This window comes from Callorhinchus milii, unplaced genomic scaffold, assembly GCF_018977255.1.
Source record: "Callorhinchus milii isolate IMCB2004 unplaced genomic scaffold, IMCB_Cmil_1.0 Scaffold1, whole genome shotgun sequence".
Classification (NCBI taxonomy): Eukaryota; Metazoa; Chordata; class Chondrichthyes; order Chimaeriformes; family Callorhinchidae; genus Callorhinchus; species Callorhinchus milii.
The window spans coordinates 44,119,887-44,141,675 of NW_024704742.1; the positions used below are offsets into that span (position 1 = coordinate 44,119,887).

The following is a 21,789-nucleotide window of genomic DNA, read 5'->3' on the forward strand; positions in this document are numbered from 1 at the left end:
CATTGAGATGTCTCAAAGTGCTTCACAGAATATATCGTAAAATGTAGTGACTGTGTAGTTTTGAGATGAAACATATGTGATTAAATGACGTTTCCTCAGTTTTGGAGTAGGCAGCTCAGACAAATTTATATAATTAACACATAGGTGACACTTTCAACTTAGCAATGCAAGATACATGAGGCAAACGTTGCAGGTAAAGCCATTAACTTTGATTGCAATTTATGGACAATAGATTTTCACACAGATAATTCACATCACAGGCGTGCTAGCTCAACAATAAATTCTGACTCTTGTCACACTATGTAAGACGTAAGCAGAGGGTTCAGTGAAAGTTGAATACAAATACGTTGGACAATTGTGAAGTGGCAACTGTGTTAACTCTTCGAGTGCTACAGACACATTTGATTATTCAGATTCTGCCTGGAACAGCAATCAAACTTGATCAGTTTTAGTGCCTTTCTCATGGTTTAGATGTTGTGTCAGTGATTGACCAGATTCCACATATAGTGTGCCCCTGTCAGTCTTTGGTCTTTTAATTTTTGATTGGCTGTAAAAGTGGCTTGGCAGTTTTAAAAGATTATAAGTAGAAAACAATAAAAAAAAGGACCGAGGGAATAAAGAACAGAAGATAGGAAAATAGGGACAATAGAGGAACCACATGCAAAGCTTTTACATTTTATTTATTTGGTTTAATGGGTTAGGGAAAATACATTGGTACAGTAATAAATGATGCTTGAGTAGCTTTAATAATGTAATATTTTTCAGAGTCAGAGCAACAGTGTTTGAGCTGAAAGTACAGAACTGATCTGTTCAAAAGACAGAGGTTTCTGTAAGGACCTGCTTGTGTCTACGTGCCAAATTAAGTCTTCACATCCGTCTACAGAAATGAAAAGTGTGGACAAATTCAAATCCACTCCAACTGGTTGAACAATCTATGACATATGAAGGTATCAGTAAACCATGTGTTATGGTAAAAAAAATTAAATGCTTACTGCATGTCTGGACCACATGTGGTACAAAAGTTTCATAAATTCTCAAGCTTCAGATCACAAATGGGGCATAATGAATGTTTCCCTGATATTCAAACAAGATGTGCCAAATTAGTATGGGTGGAATCCTGCAGCGTATTGGTTGGAGCACTCACCTCACAAGCAAGAGGACTGGGGTTTGACTCTTAATGCAAAACCTTAAGCAAATTTCCTTCCTCCACATGCCCCTGTTTATCTAGCAGTAAGTAGGAACTTGGCTGTTAGTCGATTCGTGGATTACTTTCTGGGTTAATAATCCCTTGAAAAAGAAATAAATTATAATAATTGGATCATTCAATCCATGAATGTTTGTGGGACACTGTTGTGTGCAATTGGCTTTCGTGTTTTGCCCACATTATATACAGTCAATTCACTTTACAGTATATTCTGTGAAGCACTTTGAGACGTCTCAATGACTTGATAAGTCACAATATCAAATGCAAGGATTATTATTACTATTATTTTAAATGAGAGATCTGCACACTTTTAGTGGGAAAGTGTTTCAACAGATGGAGCAGATGTGGTACAAAATTTTCCAGTATCTATGTTCATCTGAAGACCTTGGAGACCATAAAGGTTTACTATAATAGTAATCCTATGTTTGATATTGCACCATTCACGTCAGGAGGATGTCTCGAAGAGCTTCACAGGATATACTGAAAGTCTAGTGACGGCAATTTTATAGGCATGATATCCGAAGCAAACACCAAGCATTACAATCTACTGGAATTATGTTGTTATAGTCTTAAAAAACACCGGATAAAAATGAAAATTGAAAACTCTAAATGTGTTACTGGTGATGAAGTGACTAACCTAGGATGAGATGGAAAATAATTTGTCAAATTAGATGTGTAAGCCTGACACCCTAAACAACACATGACAGGAAACTAATAACAAGTTAAATATAAACTCTCTTTTGAACCGATCAGTTTTGTGCTTTCAGCTTCCACACTGTGACTCTGAACAATATTACATTATTAAAGCTACTCAAGCATCATTTATTACTATACCAATGTATTTTTCCTAACCCTTTACAATCTCAGAAAAAAAGAACTTGCATTTTTATAGGCCCTTATCACTTTGAAGCATCTCAAAGCTTTTTATAATATTCATGTCAAGGTTTTGTAGGCAAACGAGGCAGGCATTAATAATCAGCAAGGTTCCACAAACAGCCATGAGATGACTGATCAGTTTATCTGGAGGAAAGTGAGAACAATTCCCTTTAGTATAGTGGAATCTTTAACATCCACCTGAAGAAGAGGTTTACAGAACCTCAGTTAAATGTCTCATGTGAAGGATGGCACCTCTGACAATGCAGCACTTATCAACAAGAAGAGCCAACAACAACAATTGTTGCATTTGGGATAGCACTTTATCTCATTGTCGAGATGCCTCAAAGCACTTAATAATAATAATCCTTGCATTTGATATAGCACTTTTCACGACTTCTCGACGTCTCAAAGCGCTTCACAGAATAGACTGCAAAGTGAATTGACTATATATTTGTGGGCGAACGTGGCAGCCAATTGCGCACAGCAGTGTCCCACAAACAGTCGTGGATTGAAAATGACCAATTTATTATTGTTTTCGGTTTTGGAGGGATTATTATTAGGCGTGTGGAGTAAGGAAACTTGCCCAAGGTTTCGCCCTCTGCCTGGAATTGAACTCAGGTCCCTCGCTTGCAAAGCGAGTGCTCTAACCACTGAGCTACAGGACTCCACTAATTCACAGTATATCCAGTAAAATGGATTGACTGTGTATTTTGTGGACGAAATGCTGCAGCAAGTTTACGCACAGCAATGTCACACAAACAACCATGGAGTGAGAGACCAATTTTATTTGGGGAATTTTTGGCAAGGACACTGGGAGAAACTCCTTTCTCTTTTTGAATAGTGCCATAACTTCCACCTGAACAGGCAGACGGGACCTAGATTTAACGTCTCATCAGAAGCACAGGACCCCTCAACAAAGTAACAGCCCCCAGCATTGTATTGAAGTGTCAGCCTAGACTATGTGATTCCAAGTCCCGACGTGGAGCTTGAATCCACAACCTTCTGACTTCAGCTCTGGAGTGCAGGCCAGTTTTATGATCGCAAGTCCTTGTTTGGATTAGAGAGGTGTTTTCTAGGACAGCTGACCTACAGTTCTTCTGCAGCAATAAACAAAACGTTGCCACAAAGAAGAAACTATAGTGTTGAGCTACAAACTCAAGTCTGCTAATTAGAATCAGGTAGGGCAGGATTAATGGAAGACCCAAACATAACCAGTAATTTTAAAAATAGTTAGCCCTCAAATAAAACATCAATTCACATAGTATGAGAAGTGCACCACCTGTGTTCTGTTATCGGATGGGCAAATGGTCATGTGAACACTGTGCAATGAAAGTGGTGAGCTAGTTCTTGGTAAAACACATATATGTGATCAATGAAGGGTGTTAGAGGGCTCTGAAATAAAAACATACACAAATGGTAAATGTATGGTGCTATGTAACTGGGCTTGCGAAAAGAGTCACTCACCAAGCTTCAGTGAAAAGCCTTACTTTCACTGGAGGCTTGGAGATTCCTGAGCAGATTGCGTCTTCTAAAAGGAACCGATGTCGGACGGAAGATCTTTCTTGGATAAGATCAGATTTTTGGGGGGGGAACTTTCCTCCTCTGGGGGTTTGGTAAACCAAGTCTCCTTGGAACTGAGCTGATTCAGTTGTGCTCGGCAACGGAATGTTAGGATCGAGTCAACCTTCTGCGATGGTCTCGGCCGTCCTGGTCCTGAGCCGAGCGGGTCTGCAGCGCGTTCGGACACCGCTGATGATGGACTAGTCATCCTAACTCATTAGCACGACTCAGAGGGGCTGACAGTTCAATACTAGCAGGGATTCTTCCCGCTCAGCTCCCGTTAACCCCGCAAGCCGAAGCCCAAATAGGGTGATCCTAGCTGGACAAGCAGTGGTAAGCCTGCCATTAAGCAGTTTTAACTTGGGGCCTCCAAGTCGTCTCTCTTGCTAATGTGTGCCTGCTGTTCTCCAGAATTAGGTAAGCAGGGCGTGGCGCTCCAGGGAAAGACTGTGCATTCTGTTCCACGTGCGTGGAATTTCCATTTGTACTTGACATACATATGTGGAACGCTCAGTCTGGTTTGCATAGTCTTAAGTACAGTGATGGGTGTCTGCATTTGTTGGACACCCAGCTGACCACAAACATTTTTTTTNGAATAATAAGTAGCCACTGGAAACAACAGTGCCTCCAGAATTTGTCATTAATATCAATATACAAGTACGAACCTTGTATTTTGTAAAATCTGCACAATAGAAGGGTATGAATTGAAGCCAGTCAGTGTCACATTTCTGTGAGCCTTTACTTTTGATAAATGCTTTTGTATGTCTGCAGGTGGTGCATCAAGGCAAAGCAAACACACGCCACCTGTCTTCCATTCAGGTGAGCTGTTTTAATATTAACAATTATTGGACTAACACTGACAGCATGGAACAAAACATTCGTACCATTTTATAACTTACATCAAGATTACATTAACCCTTAAGGTTTGTAAATAGATCTTGGAGTTGGGTTCTAACATTGCGTAGGGAGCTGAGTGGTGTATTCTAACATGGGGTGGGTAGAGAGCTTCGCGATGTACTCTGACATTGGGTGTGTAGAGATCTGAGTGCTGAATTCTGACATTGGGTGTGCTATTAAGAAAGATTGCACATTAAGAAAGATTCTTGATTGAAAGGCGACCTGATTGAAGTGTTTAAAATTATCAAAGGATTCGATAAGGTGGATGTTGATGGGCTGTTTCCACTTGTTATTGAGTTCAAAACTAGAGAGCATTAATATAACTGGTGGATCCAACAGTAGGGAGTGTAGGAGGAACTTCTTTAGGCTGATGGCGACAAGAATGCAGAACTTACAGTGGACTCTGGTTAAGCCAAACACATCGGGGCCAGCCATGTTGTCCGGCTTAAGAAGCATCCCAGGGTAACCGAAGCTCCATGACCTGTCCCCGTTCAGCAGAGGAGTAGCAGCAGTGCCTCCTCCCTCCTGTTGCCGTTCCCATTGGATGGGAAGGGGACTAATTAGCGGCGGCTCTGAGGTGGTTGACAACTTTAGAGCTGATTGTCAATGGATGAGTTCTCCAGACGTTCCTCCTAAACTCCCTATTGGGTCCATCGGTTATCTTATATTTAAGATAAATATAAGAGGTGCGCGCAGTACAGTGCACGCGTAGTGTGTGTGGTGTGCACTGTGTGTGGTGTGCAGTGTGTGGTGCACAGTGTGTGTGGTGGGTGGTGCGTGTGGTGGGCGGAGCGCAGCGTGCGGGTGGGTGATGCGCAGTGTGTAGTGCGGTGTGTGGTATGTGTGCGGTGCGTGAAGTGCGGGTGCGGTGCGTAGTGCGCGGAGCCTAGTGTGTATATGATGTGTAGTGTGTATATGGTGTGGTGCGCGAAGTGCGGTGAGTGAAGTGTGTGTGGTGCAGTGTGCGGTGCAGTGTGTGGTGTGTGTAGTGCAGTGTTTGGTGTGGTGTGTGTGTAGTGCAGTGTGTGGTGTGTTGTGTGTGTAGTGCAGTGTGTAGTGTGTGTAGTGCAGTGTATGGTGTGTGGTGTGTGTAGTGCAGTGTATGGTGTGTTGTGTGTGTAGTGCAGTGTGTGGTGTGTGTAGTGCAGTGTATGGTATGGTGTGTGTGTAGTGCAGTGTGTGGTGTGTTGTGCAGTGTGTGGTGTGTAGTGTATGGTGTGTGTGTAGTGCGGTGTGTGTGTATTGCGGTGTGTGGTGTGTGTGTAGTGCGGTGTGTGTGTATTGCGGTGTGTGTGTAGTGCGGTGTGTGTGTAGTGCGGTGTGAGGTGTGTGTGTAGTGCGGTGTGTGTGTAGTGCGGTGTGAGGTGTGTGTGTAGTGCGGTGTGAGATGTGTGTGGTGTGTGTGTAGTCCGGTGTGAGGTGTGTGTGGTGTGTGTGTAGTGCAGTGTGTGTAGTGTGGTGTATGTGTGTAGTGCAGTGTGTGGTGTGTGTGTAGTGCAGTGTGTGGTGTGTGTGTAGTGCAGTGTGTAGTGTGTGAGTGTAGTGTGTAGTGTGTGTGTAGTGCAGTGTGTGGTGTGTGTGTAGTGCAGTGTGTAGTGCAGTGTGTGGTGTGTGTGTAGTGCAGTGTGTAGTGTGTGAGTGTAGTGCAGTGTGTGGTGTGTGTGTAGTGCAGTGTGTAGTGTGTGAGTGTAGTGCAGTGTGTGGTGTGTGTGTAGTGCAGTGTGTAGTGTGTGAGTGTAGTGCAGTGTGTGGTGTGTGTGTAGTGCAGTGTGTGGTGTGTGTGAGTGTAGTGCAGTGTGTGGTGTGTGTGTAGTGCAGTGTGTAGTGCAGTGTGTGGTGTGTGTGTAGTGCAGTGTGTAGTGTGTGTGAGTGTAGTGCAGTGTGTGGTGTGTGTGTAGTGCAGTGTGTGGTGTGTGTGTAGTGCAGTGTGTAGTGTGTGTGAGTGTAGTGCAGTGTGTGGTGTGAGTGTAGTGCAGTGTGTGTATTGCGGTGTGTAGTGCAGTGTGTGAGTGTAGTGCAGTGTGTGGTGTGTGTGTGTAGTGCAGTGTGTGGTGTGTGTGTGTAGTGTGAGTGTGTGGTGTGTAGTGCAGTGTGTGTGTGTGTAGTGCAGTGTGTGGTGTGTGTGTAGTGCAGTGTGTGTAGTGTGTGGTGTGTAGTGCAGTGTGTGTAGTGCAGTGTGTGAGTGCAGTGTGTGGTGTGAGTGTAGTGTAGTGTGTGTATTGCGGTGTGTAGTGCAGTGTGTGAGTGTAGTGCAGTGTGTGTAGTGTGTGTGTGAGTGTAGTGTGTGTGTAGTGTAGTGCAGTGTGTGTGAGTGTAGTGTGAGTGTGTGGTGTGTGTGTAGTGTAGTGCAGTGTGTGAGTGTGTGGTGTGTGAGCAGCTGCTGATTGTGGACGAGGCTGTGTGTGTCTCTGGGGGCGGAACCGTTGCTCGGGGACCGGTCGGGCGGCGGACGCTGCGGGTGTCGGACTGTTGCCTGGAGACAGCAGCGGGCCGCGGGGACCGGAAGTGGCGGCGGACGGGTTGGCGGCGCGCGGGAGGGAGGGAGAGAGGAGAGGAGAGGGGATGGAGGGGGTCGCGGCGGAGGGCGATGTGGAGGCCGACGGCCAGGAACTGTCAGCCACCATCGCCTACGTGGTGAAGAAACTGAAGTCGTCGCAACTGCACTCGGAGCTGGAGAGGGAGGCCCGGGTAAGGGGGGGCACAGGGTGGGGGCCAGGGGGGGGGCATGGGGGGCACGGGGGGGGGGGCACAGGGAGGGGGCACAGGGGGGGGGGGGGGCACAGGGGGGGGCACAGGGGGGGCACAGGGGGGGGCACAGGGGGGGCACGGGAGGGGGCACAGGGGGGGGGGGGGGGCACAGGGGGGAGGGGCACGGGGGGGCACGGGGGGGAGGGGGCACAGGGGGGGCAGGGGGGGGGGGGGGGGGGGGGGGGGGGGGGGGGGGGGGCACAGGGGGGGGGGCACGGGGGCATGGGGGGGCACAGGAGGAGGGCATGGGGGCACAGGGGGAGGGGGCACAGGGGGGGGCACAGGGGGAGGGGGGGGGGGGGGGGGGGGCACAGGGGGGGCACAGTGGGGGGGCAGGGGGGGCACAGGGGAGAGGGCATGGGGGGCACAGGGGGGGGGCACAGGGGGGGCACGGGGGGGGGGCACAGGGGGAGGGGCATGGGGGGCACGGGGGGAGGGGGCAAGGGGGGGCACAGTGGGGAGGGGGCACAGGGGGAGGAGAGAGAGAGTGGATGCCATTGATGGATGTAGTGGGGACCGGGACGAGGACGAGGATGGTAACCCCACAGCTGGAGTGCACGTCCCTGACTGTCCAGCACTTCGGGATTGTCCTCTCGACCTGAAAGGCGCTACACAAATAGAATTTGTTGTCGTTGTTGTTGTTGTTGTCGTCGTCATCGGGCTTTCAGCTTTTCTGCCCCCACCCTCTGAAACTGCATCCCAGAGCCCCTCCGCCTCACCCCTTCCCAGTCTGTCTCAAGACCTCCCTCTTTGATGGTACCTTTGGTTATCTTTCCCACATCCCCAGTGGTTCCCTCCCTCCCTCCCTCCCTCCCGAATCCAACCCCCAGATCAGGTGCAACCCTCAACTGTCCAGCACTTTGGGACATCCTCCTGATATGAAAGGCGCTATATAAATGTAATTTGTTGTTATTGTGTAGGAAGCATTGAAAATAATTTAAATAATTTGCTAACCATACAGAATAGTACTTGTCCAGGTGGGATTAGGCTCACGGGAATGATCTGGTTGGGCTCCTCGTGCTGTGTACAGTTCTGATTGCCGTGGCACAGTGGGCTGCTCATACCCTGGACGCAGTGGGGAGGACAACATTGAGGCTCATCCCATAAGCTATGAGAAATGACGAGATAAATTCAGGTTTTTCCAGTCTTGCAAAGTTGTTTCAGAGAAGACTAAACGTGATGGAGAAAGTAAACACAGATCAATGCTGTCAGATAAACTAAAGACAGCGAGAATAATAGAATGCAAGTTCAGGAAGTAATTCTTTACGTAGATTGGGCTGCAGTGCTGTGACAATTTATATCACATTTAAGAATCAGCAATGTCATTCTAGAATATAATCAAGGATCTCAAATCATTCTTACTTTTTGTTCCTCATGGTGCTGCACAAATACTGTATATGAGTCAAATATACCAGTGCCATGGTCCATACCCACTCTCTAAACAGAGGCACATTCCAAAAACTGTTCCAACCCTCTCACACCATAGTCCTAGCCAAAGATCTGTTTAAGACTATAACGGTACAAATAAATTCACAGTCACTTTCCAATGACAGGGATAGAGTTTAGCAGAAAGTCAACACAATAGATTCCCAAAGGGGAGACACCTCCTAATTTGCTGAGCAACACTGACCCCTGTTGAGTACTTGCAGGTAAATGTTGCTAAAATATTTGGCACAGATTAGAGAGACTGAAATATCTTAATGACTGGCAACATGAAAATCAGTTGCAAGCTAAAAATTCAATAAGGCTATTCAACAAAAACAACTTGCATTTGTATAGTATCCTTCTTGCATACAGTGTCATGGGGGCTTAAACCAGGAAAGAATGCGGCTTGTATTGCAAAGAAGTGTGGCTTTTTTAATCCATAACCTCCAGTTGGTAGCACTCTCACCTCTGAGTCAGAAGCTTGTGAGTTCAAGTCCCGGCAAGGGACTTGATCTCACAAGCTGAGATATCCCTTGCTGGGACTTGATCTCACATAGTCTAAGATAATACTCCAGTGCAGTGGTGCAATTGTTTTGCATTCTTGGCTGAGACGTTCAATTGAGGTCCAATCTACCTGTTTGCCACAACTTGAAATAGGCAAGGGAGTTTCACCCGGGGTCCTGACATTATGAAGGTAATGGAACAACGTGTGCCCATGGGAAGCAAAAGTACCATGCTTAAAGGCAGTCCTGCCTGGTTGGATGGGGCTACAAAGCAACTCATCAATGTCAGAAGACATACAAAGTTTTCTATGCCATTCTGATTCCCTTTTTTTTACAGTTCTGGCATGTCTTCTGGTATTGAATCTGACATAACTCTGCCGTTTTCCTTCATTGACCTTAAATGCTTTTTTCCTTTTGATGAGTTGCTTTGTTTGTGGCGATGAGTGGCAGCATTTTGTGGACTAATTTTTCTGCTTTGGCTGCTTAATTAGTTTACTTTCTGCTTATAATAATAATAATAATAATAATAATCCTTGCATTTGATATAGCGCTTTTCACGTCGGGAGGACGTCTCAAAGCGCTTCACAGAATATACTGTAAAGTGAATTTACTGTATATTTGTGGGCGAAACGCGGCAGCCAATTGCACACAGCAATGTCCCACAAACTGTCTTGGATTGAAAATGACCAATTTATTATTTTTTTGTTTTGGAGGGATTATTATTAGGCTCTGTGTGGAGTAAGGAAACTTGCCCAAGGTTTCGCCCTCTGCCTGGAATTGAACTCAGGTCTCTCACTTGCAAAGCGAGTGCTCTAACCACTGAGCTACAGGACTCCACGTTTATACCGGTTTATGCAGCACCTTTGATGTCTGGATCGTGTCCGAAGGCACTTAATTTAGTAAATTTTTTGAAAACTTTTCTTGTATGCAAAGTTATGGTCAGTTGAGTGGCATGCATTCAAAAATATCACAGTACTTTCAACATGTTTTAGTTCTGACAACATAAGTAACAGTAGGAAGAACACAGGTATAAATGAGGCAATGCAGGGATTTGGGTCCATAAGCCAGGGCTACAAATGGTCTGACCAGACCTGATCAGCGCTTTGAAGTGGTCAGGTCATCGCTGATGTAACTTTCTGTGTGCTATGCTAGGAACCATTACTCTCTGTGCAGAAAGCTGATTAATTAGGGTCAGAAGCAGAAAAGTTCCAAGCATCTGATGCAGAGAAGATCCAATCCACGTTTACTCATTTTTGAGAGTTTTGGATTTGGGCACAAATGGCAGAATATCAGTAATGCACTGTCATTGGTGGAATAATCCTTTCTTTGCAGATTAATTTTAAAGTGTAACGGTTAGGATTTACATAGATGAAATGATGTTTTGTCCTTTTTGGAACATTGTCTTTAGATGGCGGAGTGCTGATATAGCAGTAAGTAGGAGCGCAGTTGTTATTCGATTGGCAGATCACTCTCTGGGGGTTATCCCTCAAAAAAAAAGTTTGGTCACTCAATCCATGACTGTTTGTGGGACACTGCTGTGCACAATTGACTGCTGCGTTTCGCTAATAAATACATAGTTAATCCACGTTACAGTATATTCTGTGAAGCGCTTTGAGGCGTCTCAACAACGTGATTATTATTATATTAGAAGCAGCAGACTGGAGGTATAGTTTGAGGAGGTTAGTTTTATTCTTGACATTGGCAAAGCTATTGCCATTAACGTTATGTGCATCTTTTCAACTCTGCATGTTAACTTTGAGCCATCACGCCTTGTGGAAGACACTATATAAGTATACAACAACAACAACTTGGATTTATATAGTGCCCTCCATGCTGGACAGCGTCTCAGAGCGCTTTACAGTAACGGATCCCGGCATATATGTTGTTAACTGTTGGATTTAGTAGCTACTCCAAGCCTGGTGATATCACTCAATGGAAAGTCATCATAATTCTTTCTATCTTAGAAGTAATGATGGTGACGTTTGCATTATTTTATTTTAAATCGTTCCTGAAATATATATGCATATATATATGCATACTATATCCATCGTAGTGCGATGTAAACTGATAATTGTCATATTATTGAGCATTTTAATTGACATCTGTACAACAACAACAAATTACACTTGTATAGCATCCTTCATGTTTTGGACCCGAGCTGGGAGTTGGGGTCAGGAGGAATGGAGGGCAGGGGCGGTGTGGGTGGCCGAAGGCACAGCCTTTCGACAAGACTTGGAGGCGAGAGAGGGGTGAGGCGGAGGGATTGTGGGATAGAGCTCCAGACATGCTGGGGGCAGACATGCTGAATACACGACTGCCCGTTGGGACGCGAAGTGCGAGGAACGTGAAGCAGGCCAGTGTCCGCCAAGTGGAGGGAGCGAACAGGCTGATATGGGGTTAGGAGGCCGCAGAGATAGGTGGGAGCAAGACCATGGAGGGCTGTGAAGGTGAGAACAGGGTTTTGAACTTGATTCTCTGAGGGGTGGGGAGCCAGTGAAGCCGGGCAAGGAAGGGGGTGATCGGTTCGTGGAGCCTGGTGCAGGAGAGGACACAAGCTGCAGCGTTCCGAATAATCTGCATCTTGTGGATGGAAGAGTTGGGAAGTACCCATGAAATAAACAAAAAAAGCACAGTTGGGTACACTGTACAATTGTGAGATGTATCGTTTACGAGGTCTCTTACTTTTATTTCGGTGATTTGGGATTATCCAGAATTGTAAGAATTACAGGGTGACCAAAAAGTGATACCATTACAATGTCTTAAAGAAATGATGATATTTTTAGGTAATAGGGTAGCGTCACGACTTTTAAGTCACCCTGTATATAGGTTATATATTGCAGATATATTGCAGCGTGGTCCCTCTGAGATGCATTTCCATTGTTTTTTGTTCTGTAACCAACATCCAGAGTTTTCAACCTCTGTTCCTGTCTTTTTTGCAGACTAGTCTTCATAAATCAGAGATTCGAATTGACACTCTCAAGGAAGATCTGAAGGTATTCTTGCAGAAATCAGGTATTAGTTCTACATCTACAGTAAATCCTGTGAAGCACTTTGAGACGTCTTGACGACGTGATAAGGCGCTATACCAAATGCAAGGATTATTATTACATTAGATAGTTTTTGGTTTTGTTATTTTAAATTATATTATAACAATTGAAGACGAGGAAGCAATGTACTGAAGTAACAATGGAAACAAAGAAGAAATCTGACTGATCACTCAGACAGTAAGCACTTGTGGAATTGTGTAGTTTGTGATGGAATAATTTGGGGCTAAATATATTTGTATATCTTGTATTTGAAGATATATTTGATGGCTTTATCATAAAACATTGTTTTTGAAGCACTATATATAACAAAAGAAGCCTTGGAATCAGCCTGATTCTTGCCTGACTTTAGAATGTCAATGTCCTTTTCAAGATACGGAGCCAGAAAGTACCCTATAAATGTGGCTTTAGCACTCAGTATTTTTTTCTTGTTTTGTAGGTTGGGAGAAAAAGCTGCAGAATGCTGTTTACCGTGAGCTCAATGTGTATGTTTTCTAAATATGTCTATATATTACTGGCCTGGTGAGATCTACTTGCAATTGTGTATAGATTTCTCTCCCCTCTTTCTTGTGCTTTGAATATTTCAGAATTTTTGGAGAAAACAATAATACGTTGTTTACTTTCTATGGGTTTTGTTTTGAATCTGCCACCCACTGCTCAAGAGAGGAAGCTACTTTATTTCTTTTATTACTTTTATGAGCTGATTACTGGGAGATGCAGAAGATCGGTCAAGGATAGACCATCCTTTTTTTGTTTCCACGTGAAGAGACACAAAGCTTCTGTTCATCCCTAAAGTGGATTTGAAATTGGGGCACAGCTGACTGAAGGACAGAATATTGCGTCCTTCTATGCTGTACATACTCTGTAGTGTGCCATCCAACCGTCGGGGCAAGTAAACATTTTAAATAGCACTTTATAAATAGGTGAAAGGTAAGATTCCTTTGATCATTTCCTTCAAAAGAAGATTGATGATGGTTACCATAGCTTCAGATCACACCTCAAAAACAGATGAAAGGTGATCATAGATGCCCACAATTCTCATTAGCTGATTTATAACTAATTGGTGACAATCGTAAATTTAGCTTTTTTTTGAACTTTTCCCCACTATTTTCAAGCCAAGACAAGTATTTTTGTGGCAGAAAAATGAGACGCTGTTTATTTTGAAGCTCTTCGATCCCGTTATAATGTTGAATTTATAACTTAGAGCCTCAAGCCCCATAATTTTGTTTGGTGCAATTCTCTAAACTCTTTGGGACACATCAATAAGGGTACATTTTGCATACAGTGTTTTAAATATGACCTCTTCAGTGAACTGTATGCAGCAGAATAACTTATTTTGATGTATAGCCAATACTTTTGAGATACATTGTGGTATTTGATTGAATTTTGTGGAAAACATCACATTGACAGAACATTTCATTGAATAATCAATAATCTCATTCTTCCTTTCTTTTCCACCTCTGCCAATTGACGCTCATTCATTTGTGTGTACGCATTTCATGTTTACTGTTCCATTGTGCATTATCCTGCAATTATGTAAAAATTCATTTGCAGTTCCTCTGTGTTTATTTGGTCCAGATCCTTTGAATGTTCAGAATCATTCAGCACAAATTAAATATCTTTTGTAATTAATATGTTTAAATTACTCAGTCAATGTTAATAATACTGTAAAACATACACTATGGCTGTTACCTGAGTAACTGCAAAAAGTTATAAATCCATTTTTCAACAGAAGTCTATTCTTAGATAGATTCCGAGTGGCATTGCTGTTGACTGACTGATTTCATTTTAAATTTTTCATTTTTTAAAAAAATAAAAGTTAGCCCAAGTAGCGTGGATGTTATTGGAAATGTATTACTCTTAAATCTTGGTAGTTTACACATTTAATGATATTTTGTTAAACACAAAGCAGCATATTTTAATTCCTGAATTTATCCCCATTAACGTTTGAGTAAAGTTTCTAAACTACATCACTATGCATCCATTAAGGAAAAGGCAAACTTCAGTAAAGTGACATAGCCAATACTTGAGCTTACATCTTTAAATATTGTAATATTGTAATGTATTCTTGTTCTAACTGGGACATGGTTTTGCCAGCACTTTTCCACAATTGCTGCCAAATAGAATATAAATTGCAACTTACATTAAATATATCTAGCTTAGCCATGAGTGACTATAGTGGTTCAACCCAGAGTAATTATTATGAATATTTAATCCTGTACGTGAGACTCTTTAGATGCAGGAACGTAGTATTATCTGTATAATGTATGGACTACTTATTGCTTGATGAGCTTTCTAGTCTTTGTCCTTTCTACAAGCAGCTTTGCTTTCATTTTAGATTCAACTCCTTATATTACGTTTTTATCATTTCTGACCTATTCCTGCTCCTTTCAGATTTGACATCTCCGGACTTTTCTGAAGCATAATCATATCTTTCTCCCAACACCCTCTTCTGTACCATCAGTAATACATGAACAGAACTCACCAATGATCGTAACTATTTCATTTTCACAGCACAGAGCTGAGATTTATTTATCTGACCTAGTTAATTCCTTCTTAATCAGACAAAAGTGACCAAAACAATTTATGAGGGAGCAAAAGTTAATTTGATCTAATGAATTGTTTTATTTATTGCATGTCATGTCACTTTTCAAGAAGGTGTTTTGGCTTTGGTTTACAGTACTGATAATGCCAACACTTTGAATGTGACATAGTGGTGGTACTATGATAGTGTACAGTATATAATGAATTATTGTGTCTGACTCCACTACAACATTTTCACTGTTCACAGTTTTTTTTATTTTAAGTGCTCTGAGACGCTACCCTGTGGGAAGGGCGCTATATAAATGCAAGTTGTTGTTCAGGAGAAGCCCACTGTAGCTATGTGGTTCGTTTCTTCTTGGTGCTGAAACTAACTTATCACAGCAGTGATGTAACAAGAGATTGTAAATATTAGTACAATACTACTGTGGCCTGAATTAGTCATTTTCCCTTTGGTGCTTCTTCATATATACATTTTTAATCATTCTTTCTCAACAACAAATCTTTTTCTACAAATGAATACAGTCAAACCTATTCAAATAACCACCTCCATTCAGCAACCACCCCCTATTAAACACCCTGGAACAGCTCAGACAGCCAGGTTCGCACTCCAACAAACCCTTGCTCAGAGACCACCTTTATATAAAGGCCACTTTAGCTGAGTACCCTGAGGGGTTGTTGAAGCTAAAGCTATGTGCAATTTTGAGCCTTTGATGTCCACACAAGAATACTGTTCAGCATTTGTCACTGCATTAGGTGTGGGAACTCTTGATTTTTTTTCCCTTTCCTCCAGAACAGGGGAACTGTAGTCCACGGTACCATGTTTGCTGCTGCCTCAGCTAATTTCAGTTAATTTCACTTAGTAAATGAATCAGTTCTGTTTGGCTCAGTTACATCATCAGACAGCGAGCCTGACCGAGATGTGAACTTGCCATATTCAACCTATGTCATGATACTTTTGTGGCATAGTGTGTTAACCGTGTGCCAAAAGCTACCCAAAATGGATCTCAATGAAATACTTTCCATTTTGGTTGAGGATTGGGCAATCTATGGTCCAAATATCACCTTCCTAATCTGGAAAGTACAACTCGAGCTGCACCAGTGCGACATTTTCCATTTAGCACACCAGGTATCCTAAGAGAGTTTGTCAGCGTAGTCCAGGGTTTTCTGTCGTGAGCCCTAATTCACTGGGGACACGGTTGATATTTTCATTCATTTCACACAAAACCATTATAGCCAATGTAAATGCTCAATCCTTCAGCCTGCTGCTTTTGAACTGAGGTCTCTTGCTTAAAAGCCCTTTGCTGTGTAATTCTTTTCCAACATTTGGAAGTATACAATGATGTATTGTTCCAAACTGTAACTCTGACGGGTTCTAATTGTAAATCTTTTCCATACACAGCCTTCCCCCACCTTCTCATCCGTCTGCCCCAATTGAGCACATTAAGGAAGCATTGGCATACATGAGGCGAGCACAGGTTTGTTTAAAATGATTTTTGAAAACTAGTTAGCTGTCCCTAAAAGATCACGTTGTAGTACAGAGTATGAAAATTATTTGACATGGTATAGGAGACTAACTGGGTTGAGTGATTTAAAAATTATGAACTTTCCAAAGAATTGTTGAATTTCAGAAGATATTTTTTCATATTGAAAAACTTCTCAGCAAAAACTTGTTTTACCTGTAATAACTCTTTTAACATTGCTGTATAGTGTATTCAATCAGAGTTTGCCATGTGATGAACGTACATAGAAAAATTTTGCATCTTGGAATTGGATAGCTGTGGATATCATTGTCAGTGTTTCTTTGGCCTAATCTGCATTCCCTAATTAATCTTGTTACCTTTAACAAGAAAGGTGATTTTCCTCCTTTTACCCACCATCACACATATCCAATCTATTATTTTTACTGTAATGTAATTTTTATTACATGGATGTGTTGTAGTAGTATTGGTTTTTCACACTGACATTGCAAACCTGATCATTTACCTCAATAGTTTTTTTTTCCTTTGGTGTTAAACTTTGTGGTAAGCCTTTAGCAAACCGAGAACAGCCAAGTGAATGCTTAACTAGACCAACACTGTTACCATCTTGTAATGGAATCCTGTAGCTCAGTGGTTAGAGCACTCACCTCACAAGAGAGAGATCTGGGTTCGATTCCCAGCAGGGTGAAATGTTGGACAAGTTTCCTTACTCCACATGCCTCTGTTTACCAAGCAGTAAGTAGGAACCCAGTTGTTAGTAGATTGGTGGATCGCTTTTCCGGGAGTAATAATTCCTTCAAAAAAAATAAAAATAATAATAAATTGGTCACTTCAATCCATGACTGTTTGTGGGACATTGCTGTATGCCGAGTTTTGTGCGCAAAATATACAGTCAATTCACTTTGCAGTATATCCTGTGAAGGGCTTTGAGACGTCTTGAAGATGTGATAAGGTACTATATCAAATGCAAGGATTATTATTATTATCTTGCAGGTTAAAAACGCATTGATTCAGTAAAGTATCATTCTGCGCAGTCCAGCTATTATAAAAATGCAGTCATCAAAAGTAATAACTTGGAGTGTTTTGATCCATTAAAATTATAATCTATGTAAAAGAAGATTATATATTTGAGTAATATAGTGTCTGAGCAAAAAGATCCAGTAGGAACTAAATGAGCTTTTCTATGTGACAGATGTGAAATAATTATACTAACAGCAAAAGCAATGGCAAGAAATAGATTGATGCTACATTTTAGACAAATAAACAGAGATATATGCCTTTCTAAAGTAACATGCAAATTTTAGTGATTACCCTGAGAACTGATTATCTTAGATAAAAACACATACAGTAATTTGGTAAAAAGCTGCAAAATGAAAGTAGTTTTTAGATTCCCTTCTTGGCCAAACAAAGCCTGTAACAGTTTAGTTAATTCTTAGTGATAACATCACTGAATAAAATATGCATGTAGTAAGGTGCTATATCAAATGCAAGGATTATATTTATATTGTATGTAAAATGCCTTATTGATGTTTGTGGATTCAGAAATTAATTTCTGTAATGTCTATTCTGTTTCTTGGCCTAATGCTTTTTCTCGTAGCTAATTTTTTAAAAAAAGTCTAGATTTTACTTTCCGTGCCAACCCCACAGCTATTCAGGTTAATTTAAGCTCTCTTACATCTACTAAGGTAGCTGAATTCATCCCTCAGCAGAGATCAGCTCATCTAAAGGAATCTGGGGATCAAAAATCAAAATGTTGAAAAGTAATCCATGCATGGTAGGTCTCTTGAATGATGAATAACAAAGAAAGCTTATATACACTGAATGCTGGTTGGAGTTATTGATCTGCATACTTCTATGATGATCATCAGTTCTGCTTCTGAAATATTAATATTGTCCTTTTCCTCAGGTCTATTGGGAGAAACGTGTTCTGAAAAGTTTGAATAGTATGTGCACAGAGCTGAATATCCCTCTAGCACAAAAGGTAAGGAGCAACTCAACTATCTCAGTTAACATACGCACTGTGGAACTTCATATTCTGCCACTGTTAGTAAAGTGACAATATTGGAAACTTGTGAGGAATTTGTTGAGTTATTATGGTAAATTTTGCCCTCTTGCCATACAGCGATCCTTAGACGACCAGAAAGAACTTTTGAACAAATGGAATGAGATGGGCACTGATGAACCAGGTATATGTTGATTAATATTTTTTAAAAGTGAGCTTTAAGATAATTATCAGCTTTCTTCATTGATCTGCCTGCAGTAGTATTGAATAATTTGTATATTAAAGAAACTTAACAGATATTTATGAAAAATGGTCTCAATGTAGGTGATTTAAACTATTTTGTTCGATCTTTACTTTCGAGTTTATTTTAATAATTACTTTTTTTTATTACATGCAAAGCAGTATGGTTCCAGCAACATCAGTTCCAATAATATCTGGGATTACTGATGGTTTTGAGTCTAGTCTTTTGATTTATGTGGAAAATAGAACTTTCTTTCCGGAAGATTATGAGGCAGCACAAAGGAATATGAAAGAAGTCACCTCCACAAGGAGGGGAGCATAGAATTCTGGTAATGCAGTTAGGAAGATGGTTGGGGCAGAGCAAATGAGATCCTACTGAGCTGGGTTCGCTGTGCGCTAATGTGCGGTGCGGTAAAGCAGCTTAATTTTTATATACTTAATTCTGAATGTGTTTTTTGGACTGATGATTATTTCTGCGTAAGGTGGAGGATTTCAGTTCTGGGAAATGGAGTTATTGTGCATTATTGCACTGACTACCATCAACAGACAATCCCAAGTCCTGGAGTGGAGTCCTGTAGCTCATTGGTTAGAGCACTCGCCTCGCAAGCGAGACACCTGTGTTCAATTCTAGGCAGGGTGAAACCTTGGGCAACTTTCCTTACTCCACACGCCTAATAATAATCCCTCCAAAAACAAAAACAATAGTTAATTGGTCATTTTCAATCCACGACTGTTTGTGGGACACTTCTGTGTGCAATTGGCTGCCGCATTTCGCCCACAAATATATGGTCAATTCACCTTACAGTCTATTCTGTGAAGTGCATTGAGATGTCGAGAAGACGTGAAAAGTGCTATATCAAATGCAAGGATTATTATTATAAGTCGATAGAAACAAGACTTAAATTCAGGCAAACTCTCGTACTACTCAAGAATATGAAGATCCCCACCATACTGATCTTTGTATTTTCTGCTCTAGTTATTCTTATTTTTTTAAATAGTGAGAATACCTTTTAATGCCCAACTTTGGGCAATTAATTGCTGTTTATTTATCCTACTGGGAAGTTCAGAAGACTGTCCCAACTACTTTTCACTTGGGACCTGCCAGAATCAAACCTAGATCTTGTTCTTAATGTGTATTTGTGTATTGTATATTACACCCCCCAATAGCTCCCACCTCTAACTCGGGTACCCAGCCTGCTAAACACTTTGAGATGCACTCCCAATGTGAAAGGCGCCACATAACAACAACAACAAAATTACATTTATATAGCGCCTTTCACGCCAGGAGTATAATTAGTTTTGCATTGAACTGATTTTTTTAAAATATCTGTACTGTATGCTTTTTTATTTCATTTCAAATTTATAACAAATGTATTAAATTCTCTAAATGCTCAGTCCAAAGACTGCTTGTACATGGTCTGTTCCACAACTGTGCAACACAATTTGTTTTGATGAAACCTTTGATGAGTTAATTGCTCCACAGAAAATTGAGTGTTTTCTCTGCAAAAATAAACTAAAGGAAAACTAAACAAATCACTGGACATGTGCAAGCTGCATACTGTACCCATACTTGGAAGGAAAGAAAAGTTGTGGGAGTACCTTGTGATCAGAGTCTCAGCTACATAACAAAATTATCTAGTTTTCATTTCTTGGGACCTGCCTGCTCAGCTGCCAGACAATTTCAGTAGACATGTATGCTTGGGAGTAGATCCATTTCAGATCAATTGGACAGGGGGGGAATCTGATCTGGGAAAGCATTGTGGACTACCTCAGTACCTGGCTGCTGTTGTGTTTTTCCAGGTTAGAACAGAGTTTGATTTGTTCTGAAGCAAGCCCCCCTCTCCCCTCCCCACCACATAAACCTAAATAGAATTGCTATGGATAGAGCTGATTTTGCACTACAGCATAATTCTTCAGATCTGAAGACACTGGAACGTCAGCTGTTAAATGTTAATGCAGATTTAAAATTGCCTTGTAAATGACGCAGCTTGTAATGTTTGTTATATTTTTGTGCTACATCTTCAAAACTAGCATCTAAGATGTACCTGTGTTTTATGCGCTTTTCTAGATCTGAGCCAATTCCGACCAGTTTATGCTCCTAAAGATTTTTTAGAGGTAAAATTTTCCACTTTGTTTAATCTTCTAATCTTCAATTGTATCATTGAATATAGAGTGGTTTGTTATTTCAGGTGATATATTGCATTCTGCATGATTGCATTTTTGGCATTTTGTATGAAACATGAAGTAGGTGAAAAATAGTGAACAAAAACAAGATTTCTTTTTTATTGTGTCTCTTTGCTTGAACTATTTGATAATGCAAATCTTATTTTAGGTGCTGATTAATCTTCGTAATCCAAATTATGATATTGGTGATCAAAATGGATTGTGCAGTAACTGGGGTTTAATCAACATTCCTTTGCCAGTAAAAGGCCTTCCTGAGCTGGTAAGTAACATTTTTCTATCTTAAACGTTTTTGGAAATTAGTGATTTCCGTTAACAATAAATGAAAAAAGACTTTAAAAATACAAAGGTCACTATTTGGAGAAATCAAGCATTACTATTAGAATTGCGGATTTGCTTCAGTAAGATTTTTGACTGCAGAGGTAAACCTGCCTCAAGCTCTAGAACAGGTTCCGTTGAGGCAGGTTGTGTCTAATAGACATTTTGTTTTATTGTACAAAGAGGGAACTGTTTGCTGAACTTGGTTTAAACTATGGACAGCTTGGCATAGATGACTCAATACAGATCCCCACTGGTAAGTCCTTGCAACTGTTGAATATTTGTTGTGCTTTTGATGAATGACAGATATTAGGCTTACTGTAATTTACAGGAGAATATATTTAGGCTTGCTGGTCTTTGGTTTTAATTGGTAATAATTGGAATTTCTCCTATTTTCCCTAAAATAAGGAAAATTAGTTCCCATCGTTAAACTCTTTTTCCCTTTTTTCAAATCAAGTTTTGAAGTATAAAATGGGAACCTTTTGGGTTGCCACAGTACGTAGGAAGTGACCTCCATGGCGAACTTACGCTTTGGAAATCAGCCATTTTTGTAGTCAACGTTCTCTAAAAATCAAAAAAACAAACAAAAATCAGGGTAAAATAAATTTCTATCGTCCGCTTAAAAAGGCAAAGTAAACATATGTTGGGTTTTCTTCATTACTACATGATTGTCAGTGCGAGCATTGCCAGCGAATATAAGCTTTCATCATGTGGGTGGATAAAACTTATATCTCTCTTACAAGAAAACTAGATAAAATGAGTTTGATCA

General features: G+C 41.3%; 1 protein-coding gene across 2 annotated transcripts in view; it reads left to right on the forward strand.

Moving 5' to 3' along the window:
- The first annotated feature begins 7,037 nt into the window (after nucleotides 1-7,037).
- The window catches only part of tbc1d19 (TBC1 domain family, member 19), a 51,557-nt gene continuing 36,805 nt past the window's right edge, over nucleotides 7,038-21,789 (forward strand). For both annotated transcript variants that reach the window (XM_007889068.2, XM_007889069.2), the window contains exons 1-9: nucleotides 7,038-7,225; nucleotides 12,153-12,225; nucleotides 12,697-12,742; nucleotides 16,201-16,276; nucleotides 18,186-18,260; nucleotides 18,402-18,465; nucleotides 20,590-20,636; nucleotides 20,854-20,964; nucleotides 21,204-21,276. In XM_007889068.2, the coding sequence (XP_007887259.1) occupies nucleotides 7,100-7,225; nucleotides 12,153-12,225; nucleotides 12,697-12,742; nucleotides 16,201-16,276; nucleotides 18,186-18,260; nucleotides 18,402-18,465; nucleotides 20,590-20,636; nucleotides 20,854-20,964; nucleotides 21,204-21,276 (691 nt within the window). In that variant the 5' untranslated portion in view covers nucleotides 7,038-7,099. The remainder of the gene's footprint in view (nucleotides 7,226-12,152; nucleotides 12,226-12,696; nucleotides 12,743-16,200; nucleotides 16,277-18,185; nucleotides 18,261-18,401; nucleotides 18,466-20,589; nucleotides 20,637-20,853; nucleotides 20,965-21,203; nucleotides 21,277-21,789) is intronic.